Raw genomic sequence first — 27,577 nt, 5'->3', positions numbered from 1 at the left:
CATAATTGCAGAGGTTGAGATGATTAATTTGAAAAATTTTAGCACTAAAACCTTATTTTCTAATAGGATTTTGGGACGGGACTTTAGTTTTTATTGTGAAATCAAGGCCTTGTATAGTTTTTTTTCCTTTGTAAAATTCATAATAAAATAGATTTTTTTAGTGATGTAGGCATAATAGAACTTTAAGCGTCGATAGGGAGGCAATGGACTCGAACTTGACCCAGGACCCGAGGGCAGACCCGATCTCGGTCTAGTATGGATGCAAAAATTGTACTCGACAGGTCAGATCAGGGTCCAATTTTTGGATCTGAATACTATTCGAGTATGGGTCCAGTAATATTTTTCGAGTCTCAATATATAAAATACATTTAAAAATAGTTAACTATATAGATATTCTAATTTTTTAGGTGAGTCCAGTCCTAGGTATCACACTACATTTTCGTGTCTGGGTTCGGTGAATTCGGGTATGGTCAGATTTGGATCCCATATCATTTTTTTAGGTCCGGGTCCAAGCCCGGGTCTGGGTCCGCGTCAATACCGCTCCCCTACATGCCAATAATAAATGAAGTCACTTCCCCACATGGCAAAAGTTTATATAAGGATGCTACCTTATAATGTAGAATGAAGGATGCCTATCAAAAAATCCATCGGAAAAGGTAGTTTTAATATTGAAAAGCCCTTTGATTGATCATCTCGACATTGAGATGTATAACCATGAAAAATAAAAAGATTTTAAGTCCTAGAAATAGTGCATTTTACAACATATTATCTACACCGTCCATTTTCAAGATTTTCATATGTTTATAGATATACTTGATTTTAACCATTTTTAAAATTGAAAATTTTATAATTAGATATAAAAATAGATTTTGAGATAATCCTAATAACATTTTATATCAAAATTATACACCATGATAAAATTTGAAAGGCACTGTACCTCTACACCTACGGAGGAGTTTGTATGCCAACTCCACCTTCCCACATTCCTATATTAAACGACCCCATTTGAAGTTAACCACTCTTTTTTTTGGGTAAGCACTCTTATGTTTAGCTGACTTGTATTTCAAACTTTTTACCCAACAAGCTTCAACACTGGTTTAATTTTAACTAAAAAGTTAATCTAATGCACTAATACATCAACTTCATACGGTAAAAATAAGGCACACCTCAAACAAGTATCGATTCAACTGTATAAAGGAAAAAAAAGAAAAAGAAATGCTGAGCTCATTTATGGAGGCATTGTCATTATCAATAAAGATAGGGTAGGAAAGGCGTGGACGAGAAAAGGGTACTTTTGTACGAGATGGTAGTACAAAGGTTTGTTGTCAAACGTGTTAAATATTTGGTGTTAAGACGAAGAAACGTAAACTCTACTATACGCACCCATCTATTTTGCTCTGAACACCATATTATATAGCCAGAAAGTGCGAAAAAGACGATAGGGAAAGTGGATTCTACCAAATATTTGGGTGGGGATAGAGTCTGCGATAGAAACCCTCTCCCGTTTAAAACGCCTCGGGTATATACCCGATCCCTGTGGCGTGTTGAGAGAGAGAGAGGATTTTTTGAGAGAGAGAGAGAGTGAGAGAGAGACGTTTTTTAGAGAGAGAGAGGAAGAGGAGAGGGTGGGTTGAGAGAGGAGAGGGAGGAGAGAGTCGATTTTTACAGAGAGAGAGGAAGGAAGAGAGGAGGTGGAGAAGGGAGTGTAATTCGATCAGGCCGCCTGTTCCTTCTCCTTCTTCCCCTTAATTAGAGAGAGAAAGAGGGGGATAGAGAGAGAAGGAGCAGAGGAGAAAATTCTCTTCTGTGTAGGCCAGCCTAGACTTTCTTCTTCCTCCCCTTCTGTGGAGAGAGAGAGAGAGGGAAAAAAAATCTCAATTGAGCAAGCCTCATTGTAGAGAGAGAGAGAGGGATTCTCAATTGATCAGGCACACCTTTGTTCCTTCTCTCTCTTCCCTTGTTGGGACCTAAGCTTTCCGCGATGGCTCCAAGCATGAGAGACCTGCAACTCACTTCCCTGGGGCGCCTGAAAAGAAATTCAGGCGACATGGAAGAGGTCAGGCTCCTTGATGATGAAGACGAGCGGGAAATAGATGAAGAGCTAGGGATAAAACGGGAGAAAAATGTTCAGCTCAGAGTGATTGGTATGACCTGTGCTGCTTGCTCCAACTCTGTAGAATCTGCAATATCCAACCTTCCTGGTGTCTCTCGAGCTTCGGTTGCCCTTTTGCAAAACAAGGCTGATGTTATATTTGATCCCTCAAGGATCAAGGTTAGTAATTCATGTTATATTTGATCCTTCAAGGATCAAGGTTAGTAATTCTTCTCATTTTCACCTTAAAACCCAAACTTTGTTACCTTTTTGGGTTTTGTAGTGATATTTTTGTTGATAATAGATTATTTCATGGGTGATGATGGAAAGGTTTGTGATGCAAATTAGGGTTGATTCTTTACAAGTCAACACCTTAATTCACAGAGAGCTGTGACGAGCCTTAAAGAGAATAAGAGTAGAGAATGAAGGAAAAAATCACCAACGAAGAGGAATCACCTCCCAAAGTTTTATTCACCAAAAGTTCTTTGTAAAATAATAACAATTGAACTCCCTAAACCCTTGAATAACAATTAGTTAAATAACCCTACCTTGAAGAGCTCTTACAAAATCCTGGCCATCTATTCTATCTAGCCACCCATTTTTAACTTTATAAATAACTAAACTTGCCCCTAATGAAATAAAAATAACAATTAAAATAAAAATAAAACCCAAATAATTCTTTTTGCTACATTGTTGCCCCTCTCTTCAACCTTGGGTCATACGACCCTTTGCCTAGCCACAAACTATTGGTTGAGACATGGTTGCATCATTCTCCTCCCGTTGAAAGGAACTCGACTCTGGGGAGTTGGCTTCGAGATAGATGCGGTATTACTTTGGATCCACCCTTTTTGAACTCTTCGTTAGAAATCTACGTGCTATCAGAATGTGGCTTGCCCTTCCATTTCACTAGATATTGGCAATAATTTCGAGTTTGAAAGCTTCCAATCTCCAAAACTTGCTCAATTTCCTCTTTTTTCTTTATCGAAAATTGCTTCATCATATCAACAACTACTTCTTGGACTTCTAGAGGGTCTCTATGAAATTAAAATAAATCAGCAACATTAAATATCGGGGAGATAACCAATGCCTTTGGTAATTCCACCTCATATGCATTATTTCTATATTTCTTCAAAAAATGTGGCAAGGGCCACCTTCTTGGACTTGAGCTTATTATAGGTCTCTAATGGATACCCCTCATTTCGCAAGTACACCATTACTTAGTCATCCTCATTAAAAATCTTCTTTCTTCTATACGCATTTGAGAATTTTCGATACTTTATATTGTTTTACTCAATTTTCATCTAATCTGAGCTTGCAAATCCCAGATATGCTCAACAAAAGCATTGGCGTCATCACTTATCTTGCCTGGCATGGGTAATGGCACTAGGTCAAGAACATGATTAGGAGTCCGCCCATTAACAATCTCAAATGGTGATTTTCCTATAAACCAATTCGCTGGATTGTAAGCAAACTAAGCCTGGGACAAAGTGAGGTCCCATTGAGATATGTTATCATGAACAATACTCCTCAAGAGGTTACCATGTCTCCTATTCCCTACTTCAGTTTGCCTATCTATTTGATGATGATAAGCGCTAGAAAATTGAAGTTTGGTTCCCAGACTCTTCCACAAAGTGTGCCAAAAATGACTTAAGAACTTTGTATCCCGATCAAATGTAATAGATTTGGAATGCCATGTAGCCTCACAATATCTTTGAAAAAGAGATTGGCAATGTGTAGTATTCATAGTTTTCCTACAAGGGATAAAATGTGCCATTTTGGCAAATCGATCAACAACCACATAAATAACGTCCATATGTCGTGTGGTACATGGAAGTCCAAGTACAAAGTCTATGGATATCAACTCATGGGGCATCTAGAACAGGGAAGGGAGTATAAAGGCCTGTATTTGTATAACCTTTGGATACTCGGCAAGTTCTGCATCGGGCCACAAATTGAGCAACATCCCTTCGCATGGATGGCCAAAAATACTTTTCTTCAACCATAACCATATTTTTGTCCCTTCCAAAGTGCCCACTTTAGCCTCCACCACGAAGCTCTTCTCCCTTAGGGAGCAATCAGGTATACATAACCGCGCACTTTTAAATAAATAGCCATCATGCACGAGATACTTACCTATGGGGTCTCGAGCATCAACACATCTTTCAAGGACCTTGTAGAAATATCACTTCACCCTAACACTTCCATAAACAAAGTTCCAAGCAAGGCTACTCTTCTACTTAAAGCATCAATTGCCTTATTTTGGGTTCCAGCCTTGTGCTTTAATAGGAAGGTGTATTCTTGAAAGAAAGACATCAACTTAACATATGCATTCAACTTCTTTTGGGAATTCAACTACCTCAGTGCTTCATGATCCGAGTAAAAAATAAACTCCCTATGGATCAAGCGCTGCCTCCAATAGCGCAAGGCTTGCACGGCTGCATAAAACTCAAGATCATAGACGGAGTACTTTTATGTGTTTCATTCAGCTTCTCACTAAAGAAAGCTATTGGTCACCCCTCTTGATTTATAAATGCCCCTATGCTAATATTTGATGCATCCGTTTCAACCTCAGGCGACTTAGAAAAATCTGGTAATGCGAGTACTGATGCTTGCATCATCTTTTGTTTAATTAGAGTGAAACTCTTCTCAGCAATAGGACTCCATGAAAACTTTTTAACCCTCATACAATTGTTGCTATTAGAGTGTTGAAATTTTTGATAAAGCAGCATATAAGGTCGCTAGGCTATGAAAAGAACGCACCTCAGTGAGTGACTTTGGCACCGGCCACTCAGCTATGGCCTTCTCCTTTTCATGATCTACTTTAATTCCCTCAGATGAAACAACATACCCCAGAAAGACGGCATTGTTCGTCATAAATGTGCATTTTTTCAAATTCACAAAAAGTGATTCCTTAGCACATCAAAAACTTGTTCCAAGTGGTTAAGATGATCATGTGGGTTAACACTAAAAGCCAAGATATTATCAAAATAAGCCACAACAAAATTTACCATTAAAAGAACGAAGCACCTCAGTCATCAGGCGCATGAAGGTGCTTGTTGCATTAGAAAGCTGAATGGCATCACAAGTCACTCATAGAGTCCATCTTGATTTTTGAATGTGATCTTCCGTTCTTCCCCAGGACAAACGCAAATTTGATGGTACCCGCTCCTTAAATCAATCTTTGAGAAAACTTTGGCCCCATGAAGCATATCTAACATATCATCGAGCCTTGGTATGGGAAATCGGTACTTGATTGTAATTTTGTTAATCGCTCAATTGCTCACACATATCTCCATGACCCATCCTTTTTGGGAGTTATTAATGCAGGGACGACACATGGTGACATGCTTTCTCGAATCAATCCCTTATTAAGTAAATCAACAACTTGTCTGTGCAACTCCTCATGTTCTATGGGTCTCATTTTATAATGGGCCAAATTTGGTAGGCTAGAAATGGGAACCAAGTCAATTTAATGCTTGGATATTTCTCATTGGGAGAAGATCATCAGGCAATTATCCTGGTATCAAATCTTTATACTTCTCAAATAGAGGCTCAAGAGACTTAGAAATTGTAGTGGGTGCAAAATTTTCTTTTGCAATACAAGCAACACATAAATCACGTCTATATCCTTGCTGCCCCCCTTTAATTTTTTCACATTAAGCAACTTTGGACTCGCCTCTGTGGGTGTAGGAAGTTGCTTCAAAGAGTTGAGTGTAATATTAATGCCATCCTTGACAAAAAAATGAGTGTTTGGTCTAATTTTATGTACCATATCATGATCATAAAGCTATGGCCTACCATGTAATATGTGACATGCATCCATGAGTGCTACATCAGACCATATTTCTTCTTTCAAATTAGCACTAATAGAATAAGAGATTAAATATCGAGTAAGAACTAGTACCGTACATCCTTTCTTGAACCGTTGGATTTGATATGGACGTTGGTGCCTGTGCTCCTTCAATTGAAGTTTATCCACCCTCTCTCTTGACACAATATGTTGATTGCTCCCACCATTAATTAGTATTGTGTATAACTTGCCTCCTGTAGTGCAAGTTGTTCGAAAAATATTGTATCACACACTAGGTCTCATCTTCAAAATAGATTGGGAAAAGGCATAGGACCATGTGGATTCGTCAGTCCTGAACGAGACAATGACTAGAATGGGCTTTGGGGAGAGATGGAGGAAGTGGATGAGCGGTTGCTATTCAAACCCTCACTTCTCTATCCTCATCAATGGCAACCCTGTTGGCTACTTCCCCTCCTCGAGGGGTCTCAGACAAGGAGACCCACTTTCCCCCTTCCTCTTCGACATAGTGGCTGAAGTCTTCAGTCAATCATTATCTCGGGTCTACCAAGCAGGCCTCCTATCTGGATTCAAAACTAGTAGACAGGGGCCCATAATCTCCCACTTACAGTACACGGATGACACGTTGGTCTTCCTGGATGCCACCAGTACTGAAGCCAAAAACCTCAAAACTTTTGTCAGTTGCTTCCAATTTGCTACTGGGTTCAAGATTAATATGGATAAATCAAGTATGTTGGAGGTGGCTCTGTCACCTGGTGAAATTAAAGCTCTCATTCCAGATTGGGAATGTAAAGTCCAGAATCTCCCAATCACCAATCTTGGCCTCCCCTTGGGGGTTGGAAAGCCCAGAAAACAGCTCTGGTCCCCAGTCCTGGACAAGGTTGACCGACGCTTGCCAGGATGGAAGGGTAGATACCTGTCCTTGGCAAGAAGAAATAATTTGATAAAGGCTACCACAGCGAATTCCCCAATCTACCTCATGTCCCTCTTCCACATGCCTACTCAAGTGGCAAATCGATTGAACCAACTCATGAGGAACTTCCTATGGTCTGAGCAAGATGACAAGAAGAAATACCATCTTGTTGCCTGGGATAAGGTCTGCCAACCAAAAGAGAAGGGAGGCTTAGGGATAAAAAGGCCCTTCGCAGTCATAACGTGGCTCTGCTAGGGAAGTGGTGGCGGCGTTTAGCTACTCAGCCAGATGCCCTTTGGGTGCAGGTGGTAAAACACAAGTACAGAATCTCCATAGAAACCTGGTTGCCAGAAAGGGCTCCAGCCCATAATGTGTCAGGAGCCTGGAAGTCTATTTCAATAGTTTTGACCTCTTTCAAGAGACACATAAGATTCCACCCGAAAGAAGGCTTGAGAGTAAAATTTTGGCGAGACTTATGGTTAGGGCCCTCCCCTCTCCGCGAGGCCTTCCCAACCCTTTTCTCTCTTTCCCGTGATCAGGATTCCTCTATTGCCTAGGAACTCAGCCTCGTAGGAGGTCGTAGAGTTTGGAATCCATCATTTCGAAGGAACCATCATTTCGAAGGAACCTAACTGCTGATTTCCAGCATCTTTTGAACACACTTCATTCCCTTTTCTTCCTCTCTCATGGAAGAGATGAAATCATTTGGACCTTAACCCCCTCGGGCAAGTTCTCTGTGGCTTCATTCTACAAAAGCCTCTCTACCCTACCCTCCACCCACGATCCCTTCTCTAGAATTTGGTCCACTATTGTTCCATCAAAAGTACAAACCTTCAACTGGCTCGCCTTTTCACAAACGGTCCTCACAGTCGATCACCTCCAAAGAAGAGGGGTCCCCATCCCCAATAGGTGTGCCCTGTGCGAATGTGAGGAGGAAACAAACCATCACCTGTTCTTGCTCTGCGGCTTTTCATTTGACCTATGGGGCAGGGTGCTACAACTTTTTGGCATACAATGGGTTACCCCCCCCTCGGTTAAAGCCTTCCTAACCTACAATTGTGAATCAAGCTGGCCTAAGCCAGGAGGAATCCTGTGGGAGGCGACCTTAGCTGCCACCATTTGGATAGTGTGGCTGGATAGAAATTCCAGAATTTTTCGAGGTTCTAAGCTTCCAACTTCTGCTCTTTTACACAAGGTAACCACCCTGGTTACTTTTTGGGCATCCAACCTTAATTTCTTCGCTGGAATTCCAGGAACTTTCTTCCTCTCTCAAGTGAGGAATATGCTTCATCACCAACCAGCGGGGGTAAGAAGGCCATGCAACTGGCTACCACCAACCCAGGGCAGCATCAAGCTAAATTTCGACGGGTGCTCCTTGGGGAACCCTAGTTCAGCAAGGGCAGGAGGAGTCTTTCGAGACTTTGAAGGCAATATACTCCTCACCTTCTCCGAATACCTCGGCCTCAAGGATTCTCATCATGCGGATGCCTTAGCTCTCCTCCTAGCTTTAAAAAATTTCAACCCCTCCTGGGGCACAATTTTTTGACGAGGTTCAACACATTTGCAGGGCTATGGACGTCTCATAGCAGCATCCCTGGCGGACGTCCAACGATATCGCGGATTGGCTGGCAAAGGAGGGCGCTAGGCATGGACAGGCTGCTCTTACTGGGTCCACTTTCTTTTTTGCACTGGACCAGTGAACCTCTACCTATATTTTTGGGTCTCTCTATTTTCTTTTTGGCTTTGTACTTCTTGAGGCGGAGGGACATGTTTATAAGCCCTGTCCTTGCCTCGTCCTTGTAAATCTTTGTTAGGGAGGAATTCTTATAACCCATTTCTGTACTGGGTCTTCCGACCCATTTTGTACCGAGAGTCCCGTCTAGAGGGCACTCCCAGAGGAACACTATACTGTAATCTCTCTTTTACAGCAATACACATGTTAACATTTCTCAAAAAAAAAATATTGTGTCACAACCACTTCTCTTCATCACAAGGTCTTGAAGTTAATAGCATGGTTCGTTGGACAACTAAGGCTTCATCTCCATACAAATCCTCGATCTCACTTGTGAAAGGCTTAGTCCCTTCAAAAACTTTGCTCATTCCTATGTCACCGTGGCCCTCATAGCTTTGACCTTCATCAGCCTCTACTTCATAATTTTCTTTTGCCAAGTTAACTTTGACATGGAGTTGACGTGAAGGGCAACTGTACGCCCTATATCTAGGCTGTCGGCACTTGAAAAACGCACAATTTGAGTATCTTCATAAGGTATTTTTGGTGCTTCCACCCCTCTCCTGACACCACCTCCTCCCGTGTTAGGGTTTGGCCTAGTTGGGAAACGCTGAGTGTTTTGGTTCCCATGCCCATTGGTGGTTTTCTAAAGGTTAAAGTTTGTTGTCCTTGTGTCGAAGTAGAGGCTCTTGTGACTGAACTATTTCTCCCAAGGCCCAGACTGACTATTTCCTCTGCCTTGAGGGCCAAAGTGTAGGCATCAGACATCTTATAGACATCTTTGAAGGTCAATTCATTTTGAATGTCCTAATTTAGCCCATTCAAGTAACTATTTATTTTTTTATCCTCATATTCTTGTAAATTTGCCCTAGATGTCAAAATATAAAACTCCTTAGAATTTATGTGAATTAATGTGTTGATTCAAGAAGAATCAACCCTAATTTGTATCAAGTGGTATCAGAGCAGGTTAAGTTAACTTCAAAAGACGTACCCCACGAATAATTGAGCTTGTTGATTCAAGTAGTTCAAGCCCTAGTGGACAAGGTAGATAAAATCATATAGGAGGTCAAGCTTTGCCGTGAAAGGAATCTAGAGACCGGTGTTGGAGTTCAAGGCAATGATGGAGAAAGAGGTAAATTGCATCTTGTTTCTAACCAACCTCGGGTGGCCCTGGTTAATGATGAACTCAAAGTTCATTTCATAGTTCCTTCGCTGACTTCATGTGGCTGGTTTTCTTGATTGGCTGGGTAAAGTTAAGAAAGTATTTGAATGTAAAGATATAGTTGATCGCAAAAAGGTGAAATTAATAACAACAAAATTTCTGGCCCTACTTTGGTTGGTGGGATGATTTACAGCAACATCGTCTTCGACAAGGCCCATAGAATGAGTGTAGCGGAGATGAGGATGTTGAGATGGATGAGTGGTAAGACAAGAAATGATAGAATTCAAAATAAATACATTCGAGAAAATTTAGGTGTGGCACCAATAGGCAATAAGATGAGAGAGAGTAGACTTAGGGGCCGTCACTTTGTGTGACGGTAAAAGGCTCGGTAGCCAGCGCAGGAGCATAGGTTCGAGTCTTGAGAGCAGCCACTTTGTGCATAAAAAGCCAAAGGTTAGGACCGTCTACATCTTACCCCTCCCGGGATCCTGCGTAGGCAAGACCAGCACCGGGTTACGGCTCTTTATGAGAGAGAGTAGACTTCGGTGGGATGGCCATGTGTGGCGTATACCCAGGACAACACATGTTGGAGGTGCAGGTTAGTTCAAGTGGAATGCTAAAAAAAGGTAAGGGGCAGGCCCAAAAGGACATGGTTAGAAGTAGTGAGAAAAGATACATGAACATATGGCCTCATTGAAGGTATGACCCTTAATAGAGTAGAATGATAGACCAGGATACGTATAGTGGTAGAAGATGAAGATAAAGCTACGTCGGACGTTCCTACTAGTATGCTATGCCTTAACCTTGTATCAAAGGTGTTAAAATTTCAAGCAAGGAGAAAAATCGGTGAGTGAATATGCTGAGGTGTTTTATACTTTGACATCTAGGGCAACTTCACAAGAGTTTGAAGATCAAAAGATAAGTTGCTATTTGAATGGGCTAAATTAGGACACCCAGAGGAAATTGGCTTTCAAAGATGTCTATAAGATGTCTGATGCCTACATATTGGTCCTCAAGGTAAAGGAGCTTGTTAATCTGAGCCTTGTGAAGAAGGACTTGGTCATAAGAGTCTACTACGAAATTAGGGCAGCAAGCTTTGATTTTTATAGAACCACCTATGGGGCGTGGGAACCAAGCCACTCAACATTTTCTGACTAGGCCACACCCTACCTTGGGGGGAGGTAGTATTGGGACAGGTGTCGCAACATCTAAATTACCCCGTGAAGATACTTAAAGTGTGTGTTTCAGGTGCCAACAACCTAGGCATAGAGCGTACAATTTCCCCTCATGTCAACCTAATACCAAAGTTTGGTAGAAGAAAGTTATGGATTAGAAGCTGATCAAGAGTATGGTTATATTGGGATAAGCCAGTCATATTAAGTGATTGATCCTTTCATGGGTGTCAATGACAACTTGCATGGAGAAGGGGGGGAAACCTTAGTTGTCCAATGAATCATGCTATCAACTCCAAGACCATTTGATAAAGAGAAGTGGCTTTTACACAATATTTTTCATATCACTTGCACATCAGATGGCGAGTTATGCACAATACTAATTGATGGTGGGAGTAGTGAAAATATTGTTTAGGGTGATGGTGAATAAAATTAAATTGGAGTACAAACACCCACACCCATATCAAATGCAATGGTTCAAGAAAGGATGTGACGTATCAGTTCTTACTTGATGTTTAATCGCTTTTTCCATTGGTGCTAAGATAAAGGTAAAGTGTGGCATGATGTAGCACCCATGGATGCATGCCAAATCTTACTTAGGAGGTCATGGCTCTATGATCAGGATATGGTGCATAAGACCAGACCAAACACTTATTCCTCAATTAAGGATGGCATTAACATCATTCTCCACCCTCTGAAGCAATTCCTACATCCAAATCCACTAAAAAGGCTGGTCCAAAGTTACTTAATGTGCAAAGATTAAAAAGGAACAACAAGGATATGGGTGTGATTTATACGTTGCTTGTAAAAGAAAATTTGCACCTAGTTCAATTCCTATCTCTCTAGTGCCTCTACTTGCCAAGTATAAAGACTTGATGCCAGAAGAATTGCTAAGGGCCTTCACGTAATAAGAACTTTTCAGCATCACATTGATTCGGTGTCTAGTTCTAGCCTACCAAATTTGACTCATTATTGAATGAGGCCCATGGAATATGAGGGGTTATACACAATTTGTTTTTTTTTGGGGTAAATATACACAATTTGTTGATTTCCTTAAAAAGGGTTTGACTCGAGAAAGTACATCACCATGTGCAGTCCTTACTTTGATAACTTAAAGAGGATGGTTCCTGGAGGATGTGCATGGACAATTGAGTAATTAACAAAATTACAATCAAGTACAGATTTTCCATACCTAAGCTTGATGACAGGTTAGATATGCTTCATGGGGCAAAGTTTTCTCAAAGATCGATTTAAAGAGTGGTTACTCTCAAATTCGGATTTGTCTTGGAGATGAATGGAAGGCCACATTCAAAACTTAGGATGGACTCTATGCATGGTGGGTGGTGCCATTCGGGCTTTCTAATGCCTCTAGCACCTTCATGAAAGATTGAGGTAGTTAGTTCTTTTATTGATAAATTTGTTGTGGTTTTCTTTGATGATATCATAGTTTTTAATACTAACCCAAATTGTAACCACTTGGAACAAGTTTTTGATGTACTTAGGAATGAATCACCTTTTGTGAATTTAAAAAAATGCTCATTTATGACGGTCAATGTTATCTTTCGAGAGTGTGTTGTTTCATCAATTCATCTGTGGGTATCAAGTTAGACCAAGAAAAGGTGAAGTTCATAGCTGAGTGGCCAGTGCCAAAGCCACTCACTGAGGTGCGATCTTTTCATGGCATATCAACCTTTTATCGCCGCTTTATCAAAATTTCAGCGCTCTAATAGCAACAGTAACCGATTGTATGAGGGCCTGAAAGTTTTCATGGAGTTTCGTTGCTGAAAAGAGCTTCACTTTAGTTAAACAAAAGATGATGCTAGCACTGGGTACTTGCATTGCTAGATTTTTCAAAGTGTTTGAAGTTGAAACCGATGCATCAAATGTTGACATAGGGAACTCTTCTTCAAGAGCGATGACCAACAACTTTCTTTAGTGAGATGTTGAATGAAGCACATAAAAAGTATACGATCTATAACCTGGTGTTTTATGTAGTAGTGCAGGCGTTGCATTATTGGAGACACTACTTGATCCATAGGGAGTTTTATTCTATACTCCGATCATGAGGCACTTTGGTACTTGAATTCCCCAAGGAAGTTAAATGTGCGTCATGCTGAGTGGATGTCCTCCTTTCAAGAATATACCTTCGTATTAAAGCACAAGGTCGGAACCCAAAACAAGTTAGCTGATTCTTTAAGTAGAAGGTTGGTTTTGCTTGGAACTTTGTCTATGGAAGCGTTGCGGTTTGAAATGATAAAGATCAAATATAAGGATGACCCAATTTTCAGCAAGGTCCTAGAAAGATGTATCAATGGGTGACACCCATGGTTCAATATGTAATGTATGATATCTGTTTATTTAAATGTGTATGGTTATGTATACGTGAGCGTTCCCTAAGGGAGAAGATGATTATAGAGCTTCATGGTGGAAGCTTAGGTGGGCACTTGGAAAGGATAAAACCATGGCTATGGTAGAAGAAAAATATTTTTGCCAAGCATGCAAAGGATGTTGACATATTTGTGGCCAGACATCGAATTTGCCAAGTATTTAAATGTCTCACACAAAATATGGGGAATTAAGCTCCCCTCCCTATTCCAAATGTTTCACGGTTGATATCTCTAGGATCTATGTACTTGGACTCCCATGCACCGCACAAGGTATGGATTCTATTTTTGTTGTTGTTGATCGATTTTTCCAAAATAGCACATTTTATTCTCTGTAGAAAAATATGGATGCTACACACATTGCCAATATCTTCTTCAAAGATATCATGAGGCTACATGGTGTCCCCAAATCCATTACATCTGATTGGGATACAAAGTTCTTGAGTTATTTTGGCGCATTTTGTGGAAGCGCTTGGGAGCCTTAAATCTTTTAGCCCTTATCACCCACGAACAGATGGACAGATTGAAGTGCTAAAGAAGAGCCTTAGTAAAACCTCTTGAGGAGTATTGTTGGTCATAGCATATCTCAGTGGGACCTCGCTTTATCCCAGGCTGAATTTTCTTATGTTAGCCCAGTGAATTGGTCTATGGGAAAATTACCATTTGAGATTGTTAATGGGAGGACTACTAATCATGTGCTTGGCTTAGTGCCATTACCAGTGCAAGGCAAGTGATGACACCAATGCTTTTATTGACCATATCTGCGACTTGCAAGCTCAAATCCAGAAGAAAATTGAAGAAAGTAATGCAAAGTACCGAGAAGCTACAAAGGAGCATCGAAGAGAAAAGATTTTCAAGGAGGGTGACTCAGAAATGTTGACTTTAGAAAGGAGAGGTTTCCATTAAGGACCTACAATTAGCTCAAGTCCAAGAATGTGAGCCCTTGCCGAATTTTGAAGAAATATGGGAATAATGCATGTGAGGTGGAATTACTAAAGGCATTCGATATGTTCTCGATATTTAATGTCGCTGATTTATTTGAATTTCATGGAGACCCTTTGGAAGCCTAAGAAAGTAATTGTTGATGTAATAAAGCAATTATCGAGAAAGAAGGAAGAAGAAATCTAGCAAGTTTTGAAGTTTGAAACCTTTCAAACTCGAAGGGGTTCATATTGCCAATAGCTGGTCAAATGGAAGGGAAGGCCATATTCCAATTAGCACGTGGATTTATGAGTAAGAGTTCAAAAAAGTAGATCCAGATTTATACCACCTCTATATTGAAAATAACTTGCTAGAGTCGAGTTCCTTTTAATCTGTGGCATGACGCAACCGTGCTCGAAGCACAAATAGTTTGTGGCTAGGCAAAGAGGGGTAATAGGACCATAGGGGGTAAATGAGCAATATTGTAATTAGGGGTAGTTATTTTGGGTTTTTTATTTTTTTATTTTAATTGTATTTCTAATTCTATTAAGGGCAAGGTTAGTCATTTATTTTTATGTTAATAATGGATGGCTAGGATTAAATGGAATACATGGCTAGGATTTCAATAGAGCTTTTTTGGGTTTTTGACTTACTTAAGTACTTGTTATTGAAGGGTTTAGGGGAGATTAATTGTTATTTTCTGGAGAACTTTTGAGTTAATAAAATTTGGGAGGTGGGTTCGTCTTTGCTTTTGTGATTTTTTCTTCCTTCTCTACTCTTTCTTCCACTTAAGGCTTGTTGTTTATTAGATTTTTTCTGAATTAGGGTGCTGGTTTGAGAAGAATCAACCCTAATTTGCATCAATATCCTTCCTTTTTTGGCCTCTTTTCAAGTAAATATGAAAATCATAATCCTGTAAGTAAGCTATGAACATGAAAAGTGATGGAAAAGATCCAGCCCCTACCTCATTGTGTTCTATTTTCAAATTATACAAGGAGGCACAACTCGATTGGTATATATATATATATATATATATATATATATATATATATATATATATACTTTACTTCCCTATTACGTATTGTGGTTTTTCACGATGGCTTGATTGTGGGAGAATTGATAATATTTGGATCATTTGGGAAACTTTTTACTTGATGATAGGTGAAGATGAGGATTAAACCATTTTTAGGTTTCTTATTTTTAGCTGGCCTTAGATAATTGGATTAAGGCTTGCATGATGATGAGTTACTTTGATTAGATATTGATTGAATTCCTTTTGGTTGTCAAATGGGTAGAGATTGTGAGAATTGGGAAACAGTAAGGACTCTGTGAATGCAAAAATAGAACACCATTCACTAAATGGAGTTTTATTTTTGTTACTATTTTAATATGCTGGTGTCAATTGTCTTTCTATGCTGACTCGTTAGTGTGAAATACAAATTCTCTAGCCCTATTGACTACTAAACACCGTGTGTGTGTGTGTGGGGGGGGGGGGGGGGGGGGGGGGGGGGGGGGGGGGGGGAAATGGTCGTACATGTTTAAACTGTCACCTGTCACCTCTTGTCATATTATCTCTAGGTTGTGACAACTAGCTTCCCGCCCTAGGATTTTTTGCATTGTTTATTATATTTCTCTATCTTTCCTAATGGCATCTTTTGATTTTTTGAATTGCTCTTTTTTTAACTGGTTAAATTGATGGTTGGTAAATTGTGATGCCTACTTATGATTGTTTCTGTAATAGTAAGTCCTAGCTAGGTATCACTCCACACAACGTAATAATGCAAAGCCTGAAACTTCAATTATGCACGCTTATGTATTAGCTTTATTTGATAGGGGAATGCCCATAATTTTAGTTATGCGCGCTTATATATTATCTTGATCTGGTGGGCCTCGTCTAATCATAGAAAGCCTAAAACTTCAGTTATTTGCGCAATGTATTAACTTGATCTGGGTGAAAATGGATATGTTTTAAATGGCTCATTAGTGGTTGGAGTTTAGCTTGGGAAGAGATTTTTTAATCGTATTTTCATGTTGTGTTGTACTAGCATGCATCCAGGCCCCTGGGTAGGTTAGTCCTTTTTTGTCTACTTCTTTGATTTGTAAATGCGGTCAATTTCTTCTATTTCCTCAAGCAAATACTTTAAATTCCGCACTGAGAACTGAAAGGATTGACTGACCCAAAGTCTAATTTATTCTCCAGATTCAGAATATTACAGTTTCATATCCTTTCTCACTGTCTAGTACCTCTTTCATAATTATCTTCATCCTCCACAAATCACATACTATTGTATCACTAATTCAGCACCTGTTTAGCAGTTGTGTTATAAAGTGGTATGTCTTTCCTGTAAATGATTCAAAACCTCAACAACATCATTTTATATTGTCCAGGTTGAAGATATTAAGGTTGCTATTGAAGATGCTGGATTTGATGCAGAAGTTCTTCCTCCTGTTCATCTCAAAGTACCAAAATCTCAAGCCACTCTTGTAGGGCAGTTCAGAATTGGAGGTATGACTTGTGCAGCCTGTGTTAACTCAGTCGAAGGTATCTTGAGAAAACTTCCTGGTGTAAAACGAGCAGTTGTTGCCCTAGCCACCTCATCAGGGGAGGTTGAATATGATCCCAATGATATTACTAAGGATGAAATAGTTGAAGCCATCGAGGATGCTGGTTTTGATGCCTTATATATACAAAGCAATGAGGAAGATAAGGTTTCCTTTCGGGTTGCTGGGTTGTTTAGTGAGGTGGATGTACAGCACATAGATGGCATGCTTAAGAGCATAAAAGGAGTGAAACAATTTTTAGTCAACAGAAGCTTGGCAGAGCTGGAAATACTTTTTGATCCTCAAATCATACATTTGAGATCTATTGTAGATGCCCTTCAGAAAGGAAGCAATGGAAGATTCAAAGCTATTCTTCATAATCCTTACACAAGACTTGCTTCTAATGACATGGAAGAATCCATAAGTATGTTCCGGCTTTTCACATCCAGCCTGTTTCTCAGTGTGAGTATGGTGCCTCATGATATCTTCTTTCATTTGTTTTAAATACTCTTTGAGAATCCACAACCGAAGTGAACATTTCTGTTTTGTGCTTCTTGGTTGATATAGATATGGCTTTGGGTCATTTTTGCCGGAACAGCCTTTGTTCTCAAAACTTATGTTTTGTCATATTGATACTCTCAATTTGTGCTCAATAGGTGCCCGTGTTATTCATAGGGGTTATTTGCCCTCACATTCCTCTTATATATTCTCTACTAGTACGGCAATGTGGGCCCTTTCGGATAAGTGACTGGTTGAAGTGGGCATTGGTGACTCCTGTTCAGTTTATTATTGGAAAACGCTTTTATCTGGCTGCCTACCGAGCACTGCGAAACAGATCGACTAACATGGATGTATTGGTTGCACTTGGAACTTCAGCCTCTTACTTTTATTCAGTGTATGCACTTCTTTCTGGTGCACTCACCGGGTTCTGGTCCCCTACCTACTTCGAGACAAGCGCTATGCTGATAACATTCGTGTTGTTTGGAAAGTATTTGGAGGTTGTTGCAAAAGGAAAGACTTCAGATGCTATAAGGAAGCTCATGGAACTTGCTCCATCGACAGCTTTGCTGCTTGTCATTGATGCAGGTTGGCTTAATTTCGCAATAGAAATATTCTTATATATGTATCACATTTCAGTACCATGAACTTACTAGTAGCAGCAGTAAAACTGTTTTTGTGTTTTCGTGGTTCAATATGCTTCTCTTCTACTGTTGTCTCGAGAATCTTAAATATTATTGTTTATTTAAATTATGTAATTCCTTTGCTCTGATTTCAGAAGGAAAATGTGTTGAAGAACGAGAGATAGATGCATTGCTTATCCATCCAGGTGACATCCTGAAAGTTCTCCCAGGTTCCAAGGTTCCTGCTGATGGTGTTGTTGCATGGGGCTCTAGTCATGTCAATGAAAGTATGATTACTGGGGAATCTTCCCTTATTTTGAAAGAGGTGGACTCATCAGTTATTGGAGGAACTATGAACTTACATGGTGTCCTTCACATAAAAGCAACTAAAGTGGGATCTAATACCGTTTTGAATCAAATAATTTCCCTCGTTGAGACAGCCCAGTTATCAAAAGCTCCTATACAGAAGTTTGCTGATTTTGTGAGTTCTAGCATTTCATTAAGAAAACAAATTTAAGTTGCGTTCTGCCCAATGCTAAATATTGTGACATAAAATGAATGGTTCCTGCTACTAATTATTGAATACAACTTGGCAAATTATTGACTATGGGGATATGTGAGTTGCTGACTCTTAGAATGGATGCTAATAGAGAATGACTTTGATTTCTAGGACCAATTACAGTCTTTTTTTGACATAATAGGTATGACTATGAGATAACTAGGTAGAATATAATTCATTGTCCTTATGGAAATATGAAAGGGTTCTCCAACTGTTCAATGCCTGTTATAACCATTTCGTGTGTTGATGCTTCCTATTGCCTTATTTTAGTACTGTGCACTAATTTATTTATTTATTTTCCTTTTCCATTGAATACTTAGTAAAAACTTAGAATTTCAACACCTTAACATTGTATCAATTCTTTCTTAAAACAGGTGTGTTACAATTCACACCCACTATGCAAATGACACTATGTATTTAGCAGTCTTCTGCTCTCAACATCTCTGGTCAGTTATCCACATGATAGGCTTAGCCTTGCCATATTTTAGTCACAACCCAAGGCATGAGGAATATACATGATGCAAGTAAGATAAGAGCAAGAATATCATCTGACAAGATGGTCTACATACAGCTTCCTCCTACACAGAGTCTGCTACTCCTCACATAACTATTCTACTAAAAGAATCATGATTGATTACAGAAACTATATGTAACATTATGCAAAATGTGTGGCCCTATTCTACTTACCAATAAATAATCTGGTCCTAATTTAAGTATGCTGTTTGAATCTTTTTCTTTTCATCTGATATATAACCTGGGATATCAATCTTGGATGCTGTGTTGTGGTTCTTGTGCCTTAACTACCATGCCAAGAGGCTGAACCACAAGCATGCTGGTTCAATCTTTGTTTGAGTAGCCTTGTGAATCATATGCCCTAACAACCATGCCTAGAGGCTGAACCCATGGTATGCTTGTTTGGTATTGGTTCTCATATCCATGCCCCTATGGTGACATTCTTCTCAGAATTCACAATCCTCTTTCTTGAAGGACTGGTTGTCACTGTCTTGATCATGAGGGATCATGATTTGGGCCCTTATTTTCAAGATAGTAAAACTTTTAAATTCCAACTAAGGACTGTAATTCTCAACGAATGTAATTGAGATTGAGTATCTATTGGGTTTTGTCATCATCATCATCGTTCGAGCCTCATCCCAACCATTTAGAGTGAACTATCTATTGGGTTTTATCCATTATGGAAAATAATATTAATAATAATAATTTGATTGTTTTATTCGATTACTAGCAATTTACGCTAGTTATCTAAATAAAAGAAAGTTGGTCTTTTCACGAGAAAATAGTAGGTGCCATTTTAGGTTTTTTTTTATTTTAATAAGTGTCATTTTAGTATTTTGCGTAGTTCTTTTTTCTTTTTTATTTACTAGATTATTTTGCTTGTACCGTGGTGCATGTAGTTCATAGATGACATAGTTTTGATTGTTGAGACCCGAAACGGTGTAAACACATTAGAATTTTTGAGGGATGCTCTAGAAAAAGGTTCTAAAATTAGCCGGACAAGGTCGGAGTATATGGAATGCAAGTTTAGTAATAATAGGAGTAGAGATGATGAAGTAGTTAAAGATTGACGGTCAGGAAATACTAAATAGACTGCACTTTCGATATCTTGGGTTGATAATTCAGGAAAATAGAGAGATTGAGGAAGATATCGCACATAGAATTGGAGCTAGGTGAGTGAAGTGGAGATGTGCAACCAGAATTTTATGTGATCGCTCCATACCAATGAAGATGGCCAAGTTTTATAGGACAGCTGTGAGATTAGCTTTGCTTTATGGGGTGGAATGTTGGGTGGTCAAAAAACAATGTACCATAGAATGAGTGTAGCGGAGATGAAGATGTTGAGATGGATGAGTGGCAAGACAAGAAGGGATAGAATTCGAAATGAATCCATTTGGAAAAATTTATGTGTGGCATCAATAGGTGATAAGATATGAGAGAGTAGACTTAGGTGAGGCCACCATGTGTGGCACAGACCCAGTTCAACACCTGTTAGGAGGTGCAGTTAGTTCAAGTGGAAGGCTCAAAAAGGGCAAGGGGTAGGCCCAAAAGGACATGGTTGGAAGTAGTGAAAAAAGATATGGGGGCTATGGCCTCACTAAGGGTATGACCCTTAATAGAGCTGAATGGCGGACTAGGATTCGTTTCGTTGACCACAATTAATTGGGAAAAGGCTATGATGATGATGATGATGACTTGATCATTTTGTATAGTTTTCAACACAACTTAAGGAAAAAGTTGTGCTTTAATTTTAAAGTACGATGTTGCAGTATATCATTTTTAGTTTCCATAAATGCGATTCATTATTTATTTATTCAACTCGCACTATGGGATTGCCCATAATAGTCAAGAAGAAGAGTGCCTTGAGGTGGTTGTGACATGGTTTTGACAACCAGACCGGATCTACAAGTTCGACTGACGTGGACTTGGAATAACTAAATTATGCTTTTGTGAAGTCCTGGAGAAGATTAATCACCTAGTCTAGTTGATCCTAAACTCGGGAAATCTAAAGAATGGTCAGATCTGAGAACCAGGTTAAACTGGTTTGGCCTAGAACCAGCTTGAACCAGCCAATCATAGCATAATGTGGTCACTACCCCTCACTTCTCTCTTCGGTCTTGTTGAGCGGCATGCGTGGGAGTGAGTATATGAGTTGAGTCTTGAAGGATACCATAGGAAGAATAACATGAATAGTTAGATGAGTCCTTACGGCTTAGTTCCCTTGCGTCGATTCCTATCCCTAGTCTCCTAGGACCTTCCTTGCCATAGGCATCAATAGCAATCAGGTCTAACTCCTAATTACTAATAGTCAGGACAGGGATAGAGATTCAATACCACACCACTGGACTATTGATCCCTTGCGAGAGCTGAATCAAGACCTTCTAGATAGAGTCAAGCAGCTTTCTCAACTCCTAATTGGTGTCCCTTCTCATTGCTTCACCTTTGTGTTCGCCGTAGCTTGAGAGATGAACATAGCATAAAAGAAAGAACCAATCCAAGCTTGAACCGAAGTCAGCCAAGCCAAGCCAAGCCAAGTCATAAGTTAGGTCCGGTTCCGCTTCAATCAATGGAATCATGGCCTAGGTCCGACGACGGTAGCATGCACAAAAGCATCACTCGCCTCTGAGTTTGCCGACTATCGACCTAACGTGGCACCTAACTATCATGAGGTCTTTTCTTGTAGCCGGTACAGTCATATATTTTCTTTTCGCAATTCAATATTTCATTAATTGGTGAAAACGAAACGAAGTTCATCAAAATCCAAGATCTAATGAACCGAATAATTCGTCTTAAATACAAATTTTCAAATTAACGAGTCTTTGGCTCCCGAATATTCAACTGACCGATTTATTTATTATAACGTACTTTATTTTTCTTTGACAAATAAGCCAACATTTGTTGACGTTTCCCCATAATTTTACTCATACTTCTCTGGGATAAAAAGTCCTTTTTGTGCAGTTCCAAATGTGAAGGAAGTTTCTGTATCTTATCGATGAAACATAATACTTGAAATTCAACAGGCCCCTTTTTTTCTTCTTTTGAAAATAGATGATATAAACGAATTTATGACCATAAAATTCTTCTTTCTTTTTTTCCTTTTTTAAAGTTTTTGAATATTTTTTTTTGACTGGCACTGGAACAACCCTTCTTCTTTCTCGCAATCGGTTATCATGTCAAAATATTATTTAAAGTAGTGTTACTGATTTGTAAGTCAACAACACAAGTGATATGGTGCCATTAAGTCGTAGTTTAAACTTTGTATAATACTTTGTGTTTTGACCATAAAAAATTATCATGTGATTTTGGAACTTCCAAATGTTGGTTTGCTACTATTGTTTTCATATCCTATGATTTCTATGGTGTCTCCAATTCCTTAGTGAGCTTTATATCTTCTTAATGGGGGTCTTCACGGGGGCGGGTGTTTCTGTGCTTGTTATATGGGTCGGATCACAGTTGGAAATTGTGTGTTATCCCCCTTGCATTGCATGATGCTCGGTGTCCATGATGTTAAGAATAAGGATCTTGACTTTCAAAGAGTTTGAATGATCTAACATGAGGATAAAGAGATTTTTTTGTCTTATACCTTGGTTTGTTCCCCTTATACATTATTTGTATGGCTGTAAAGGTTAGTTTTCAATGAAAGAAGATCCTTTGGTTGTATTTTATTTATAGGCATGCTGCTAGTTTCATGTTAGTGTGATCTGGTGGTGCTGTTCTTGAGTATGTTTATACGGACTGATGTATAATTTCTGTTAATATCTTTGTCCTGAGAACATATGATGATGTATAAGTTTGAGGAACACAACAAATTTTACTCTTAGGAGGTCCATCATTAGGTCATGAATCATTTGTTGTCCTCTGATCTTTGTCACCTTGAAGTTTGATTTAGAGGGTGTGAACTTAACTTCAAAAAAGCAAACACCTACGTGGTGATTTTCCAGTATTTTTGCTTTATTTCTTGTTTGTAAAAATTATACGATCCTTTGTTTCTGAGTCCGCTTCATTATTGCAGGTGGCGAGCATTTTTGTTCCTACAATTGTCGCAATGGCATTGCTGACATTGCTGGGATGGTAAGCATTGTAGAAAAGATAGCAATTAAATTAGAATGTGAAGATATAAATGCTCCTTCTATTTTTTGCAATTTTCATCCAAGAAACATAACTTCTGGTCGATATCTCGGGCATGGTTGCTTCAAATTGCATTTTGAAGATCTCTCAATTGTCTAAGAAGGCTATTTCTAAGTTTTATTCAATCATTTTATTGTTCTAGGCCTCAAATCTTAGTTTAAAGTATAGGCTTGAAAATAGTAACAACATATGTGACTAATTATTATTTTTTAATTATTTAATTGTCAAGGGTAGATTTGTCATTTGCAGATTGTTATATTTCCTTTAAAGTTGGGATTCGTGTGGGAGTCTAGAATTGTGTATTTTGATGACAGTTGTACTTGAATTTCCTTGTGGCATTGGACTCTTTGTGAAGAAGTTTACAAGTTCATAATGGATGGCTAGGATTTCATAGGAACTTTAGGGTTTGAGGGTTCAAAGTTATTTAAGTAGTGGTGTTAGGGAATTGAGAAAAGACTTGAACTATTCTCTTGTGATTGATTCTTCTGAACTTGAAGCTTGTGATGCGTCATTTATGTTGGATTCCTTCTCTAGCTACTTTTGCAAAATTTGGTGTTTGTTGGTTTGGTTTCTTGCATATTTGTTGTAGTTTTAAGGAATAAAATGTCATGGCTTGCAGGTCATTATTGAGTACCGTTTATGTTCCTTGATCTTTTATAGGTATATTTGCGGTAAACTTGGAGTATATCCAGAGACTTGGCTACCCGAAAATAGCAACTACTTTGTATTTGCACTTATGTTCGCCATATCAGTTGTGGTGATTGCATGCCCCTGTGCACTTGGATTGGCTACCCCAACTGCTATCATGGTTGCAACAGGCGTAGGGGCTAATCATGGAGTTCTTATAAAGGGAGGAGATGCTTTGGAGAGGGCTCAGAAAGTTCAGTGTGTTGTCTTTGATAAGACAGGTACCCTCACGAAGGGGAAACCTGCAGTTACAAGTGTTAAAGTTTTCTCTGAATGGGACCTTGGAGAATTTCTCACTCTAGTTGCTTCTGCAGAGGTAATTTGAGATTCGAATAGTTTTTGGGATTTTAATATGACATCCTGTGTTTAGCATCGGAAAAATGTACCATATTCTACTGGAAGAAAACTATACTCTATTTTGGTCATCACCATCCAAAGAAATGAGAGAGAGAGGCGGGGGGGGGATCCACCAGAATGAGGACATGGCCTCTTTGGGCATGTCTCACTCACTCTCCATCACGCCATTCATTTTTGGATAGTGATGATCCCAAATGCCATTGTTCTCTACAGTCCATTGGATTGTTGTGTACCCCTTTTGATTCAGCATTCCCTGAACCTTATACTTGAATTGAATTTGTAATTTGCCCTCTTTCTTTGATGATTTAGGCTTGCAGTGAGCATCCATTGGCAAGGGCTATAGAGGATTATGCCTATCATTACCATTTTTTTGGCGAGGCTCCTACGAGTAAGAATGTCATACAGAGCAAGGGCTCGAAAGCCTCAGGATGGTTGCATGAAGTCGAAGGGTTTTCTGCCATGCCTGGGAGAGGCGTGCAGTGTTCAATACATGGTAAAATGGTTTTGGTGAGTTGTCAGGCTAAAGCATATTCATAGTTGTCATGCTTAATGTTTGGCTGTTGTATTGTTGATGCCAATAAAAAACAAATATTGTGTTCTTTATATATGTATTTCCTCAGTAGATGTTGATGAATGACACATCTTTTTCAGGTTGGTAACCGTAAACTGCTCTCTGAGGCTGGTATAACAATACCATTACAGGCTGAAACTTTCTTGGTGGAGATGGAAGAATGTGCAAGAACAGGCATTCTTGTTGCATATGATGGAATTCTGGTCGGTGTTCTGGTGGTATCAGATCCTCTTAAACGAGAGGCAGCTGTTGTCATAGAAGGTTTAAAAAAATTGGGTATTGAACCAGTCATGGTAACTGGCGATAATTGGAGGACGGCGAGAGCTGTTGCTAGAGAGGTATAGAACGTTATTTAATATTTTAGTGTCTCTTATTGATTTTTGGTTGATTGGGATGAACCCATAACTCTGATAAAAGAAATATACTGAATTTATTATGCATAACTTGATTGGGATGAACCCATAACTCCATCGCCGGACAAGGATTTGAGGTGAGGCTTTATTTTGTTTTCATAATAGCTAGGCCTTATAGAAACCTCATCCTTAATAAAAATTGCTATTTACAATGACAAAAGTGGGTTCACGGAAGCTAGAGTTTGTGTGACTCCTATTTTTATGTATGACTCCTATTTTTTTTGGGAGGTTAACGCATACATTTGGCCCCAGTTGCTATGGAGGTTTGGAGAAAGTGAGGACATTATGGGAGAACATTTCCATTTTTTTGGGAACTTTGGTTACTGAAGTTTCCTATTTTAATTGGAAAGCAATTAAGAAGACTTCTTTCCTGTTTTTACGTGAATATTAAAAAGTGGAATTTCAAGGATGAGAGATAACTTTTGATGGGATTTCTTAACAGAAGAATTAGATAGATGGGGATTTCACATTGCACAGGTTACATACTTGTCTACATATGCATGTTTTTGTACCCCGTGTGTGTGAGCCTCTGTATCTGTATAACTTGAACTGAACCCTAGGCTATAAGACAATGGCTGTGATGTGTTTGTGCAGGTGGGTATAACAGAGGTGAAAGCAGAGGTAATGCCTGGTGGCAAAGCCGAGCTCGTGCGCTCCCTCCAGAAAGGAGGCACCACTGTTGTCGCCATGGTCGGTGATGGAATCAATGACTCCCCCGCCCTCGCGGCTGCCGATGTCGGCATGGCCATAGGTGCTGGGACTGACATAGCCATAGAGGCGGCTGACTATGTCTTGATGAGGAGCAACCTCGAAGATGTAATCACAGCCGTTGATCTCTCAAGGAAGACCTTTGCTCGCATTCGATGGAATTATGTGTTTGCAATGGGATACAATGTTTTTGCGGTTCCTCTTGCAGCTGGGGTTTTATTCCCATATTTGAAGTTGAGGTTGCCTCCATGGGTTTCTGGGGCATGCATGGCTCTTTCATCTGTAAGTGTTGTTTGTTCTTCTTTGCTTCTGAGGAGGTACAGGAGACCTAGGCTCACCACCATTTTGGAAATTACTGTTGAATAGTAGTGAAATAGGTTCAAACCCATCAGCTCAGCTGTTGCAACCTTGAGGTAGGTTGGTGGTTTGAGCCGTAGTTACCATTCATAATGAAAAAACAGAGAATTTAGTATGTAGAAATTTGATTCGATAAGTGGGCTTTGTGCGATAGGTCACCTTGAAGGCAATTCTTGTTGCCACTTGTAATCTTGAGGTCATCGGTTTTGATTCCCATCAAAAGGAAAAGAAAAAAAGAAAATGATGTTTCTTGTCTATTCCTCCTCCTCGTGGTGGTTGCTCTCTTTTGTATGGGTGGGGTTTGTATAAGGCTCCAACCGAAAGTAATCGTATCCTCGAAACATGCTAAAAGATGCAGTTTTCTTGTCAGATATCTATGTGATGCCTGAAAATTTATTTTCAAGTCATAGAGTAAAATTTAAAGTTTTTTTTTTTTTTGATCAAGCAGATCTAGACATTCTTGAATCTTGAAAATAGATAATGTATTACAAGATGCACAGTTTTCAGGATTTGAAATCTTTTTTTGTTATCCATACATCTATAGGTTGAGATGATACATTGGAAGGGTTCTACCTTTGGAATGACCTTTTTCAGTGGGGTTTTAAGGTGCACATTACCTTATAGTATAAGGTGGAATCTTGTGTAATTTATTTATTTATTTTTTGTAGGGATTTTTTAGATACCAAATGAGTTATTATTTTAGAAAATTTATTTATTTTTGAAAAAAGTTTATATAAGGCATATGCGTGCATATCAAGTATCTACTAAAAATAGTTGTTTTAACAATGGAAAATTCTCTAATCGATCATCTCAGCCTCAAGATGTATAAAGAAAAAAAAAAGATTCAAGTCCTAAAAATTATGCATTTTGTAACGGTGTTTACACTGCTTATTTTCAACATTTTTTGGTGTGTTTATAGATTTGCTTGATTTGTATTATTTTTGGAGTTTTAAATTTCATAAATACATATGTAATAGATTTTAGGCTATATCTGGTACCAACATTGCATCTTACAAGAGGGTTTGGAGGTGCGCCTTTGATACAATCAAGGTCAATGCTTTGTATAAGCCCCACTTTTTTTTCTTTTTTTTTTTCCTTTTTCCTTTTCTTATATTGAGTTTTGTTCCTTGTTCAGTTTTTTTTTTTTTTTTTGCCATTATCTTTAAGGAGTAACTTTTATTTCTTATATAATAATATTTTGAGTGTACTTTTTGTCATTAGTGATGGTTAGTCTAGATATAATATCTTATTAATATTTGAAATGCAATTAAATGCTTGAGACATGGATGATCGTATTCTCCATGGTAGAGTTAATAAATATTTTGGTATCTACTTAAAACTTTTTACTTTTAACTTTGATAAAATTACCTACCCTATCATAAAATTTAATTTCAGATCAAAATTCCTCTTCTTATTTTTTTATTGTTAATTATATTAAAAT

At 38.9% G+C, this 27,577-nt stretch overlaps 1 protein-coding gene across 2 annotated transcripts; it reads left to right on the top strand.

Annotated features, from left to right (window-relative positions):
• The first annotated feature begins 1,536 nt into the window (after positions 1-1,536).
• On the top strand, positions 1,537-26,391 carry RAN1 (copper-exporting ATPase / responsive-to-antagonist 1 / copper-transporting ATPase (RAN1)). Of its 2 annotated transcripts, none has more exons than XM_006853504.4 (9): positions 1,537-2,272; positions 16,570-17,184; positions 17,379-17,808; positions 17,999-18,324; positions 22,928-22,986; positions 23,704-24,046; positions 24,397-24,594; positions 24,739-24,996; positions 25,666-26,391. In XM_006853504.4, the coding sequence occupies exons 1-9, from the start codon at positions 1,982-1,984 to the stop codon at positions 26,143-26,145; spliced, it is 3,000 nt and encodes a 999-aa protein (XP_006853566.1). In that variant the 5' UTR covers positions 1,537-1,981; the 3' UTR covers positions 26,146-26,391. The 2 variants fall into 2 exon arrangements, with proteins under 2 accessions (XP_006853566.1, XP_088714042.1); XM_088857916.1 differs by having other exon boundaries at positions 1,537-2,312.
• Positions 26,392-27,577: the final 1,186 nt, after the last annotated feature.

This window comes from Amborella trichopoda, chromosome 2 (genome assembly GCF_054954075.1).
Source record: "Amborella trichopoda isolate Santa Cruz 75 chromosome 2, AtrichopodaSantaCruz75HAP2 v2.0, whole genome shotgun sequence".
Classification (NCBI taxonomy): domain Eukaryota; kingdom Viridiplantae; phylum Streptophyta; class Magnoliopsida; order Amborellales; family Amborellaceae; genus Amborella; species Amborella trichopoda.
The sequence above is the reverse complement of the archived record's forward strand: the minus strand, read 5'-3'. Positions and strand labels throughout refer to the sequence as shown.

What these genes read in the sequence shown, in the direction of transcription:
- RAN1 (XM_006853504.4), top strand. Translation starts at nt 1,982, where the DNA reads ATGGCTCCAAGCATGAGAGACCTGCAACTCACTTCCCTGGGGCGCCTG. An exon ending in GCTGCTTGTCATTGATGCAG is followed by an intron (nt 17,809 to 17,998) that starts GTTGGCTTAATT and finishes CTCTGATTTCAG; the next exon opens with AAGGAAAATGTGTTGAAGAA. An exon ending in CTCTAGTTGCTTCTGCAGAG is followed by an intron (nt 24,047 to 24,396) that starts GTAATTTGAGAT and finishes TTGATGATTTAG; the next exon opens with GCTTGCAGTGAGCATCCATT.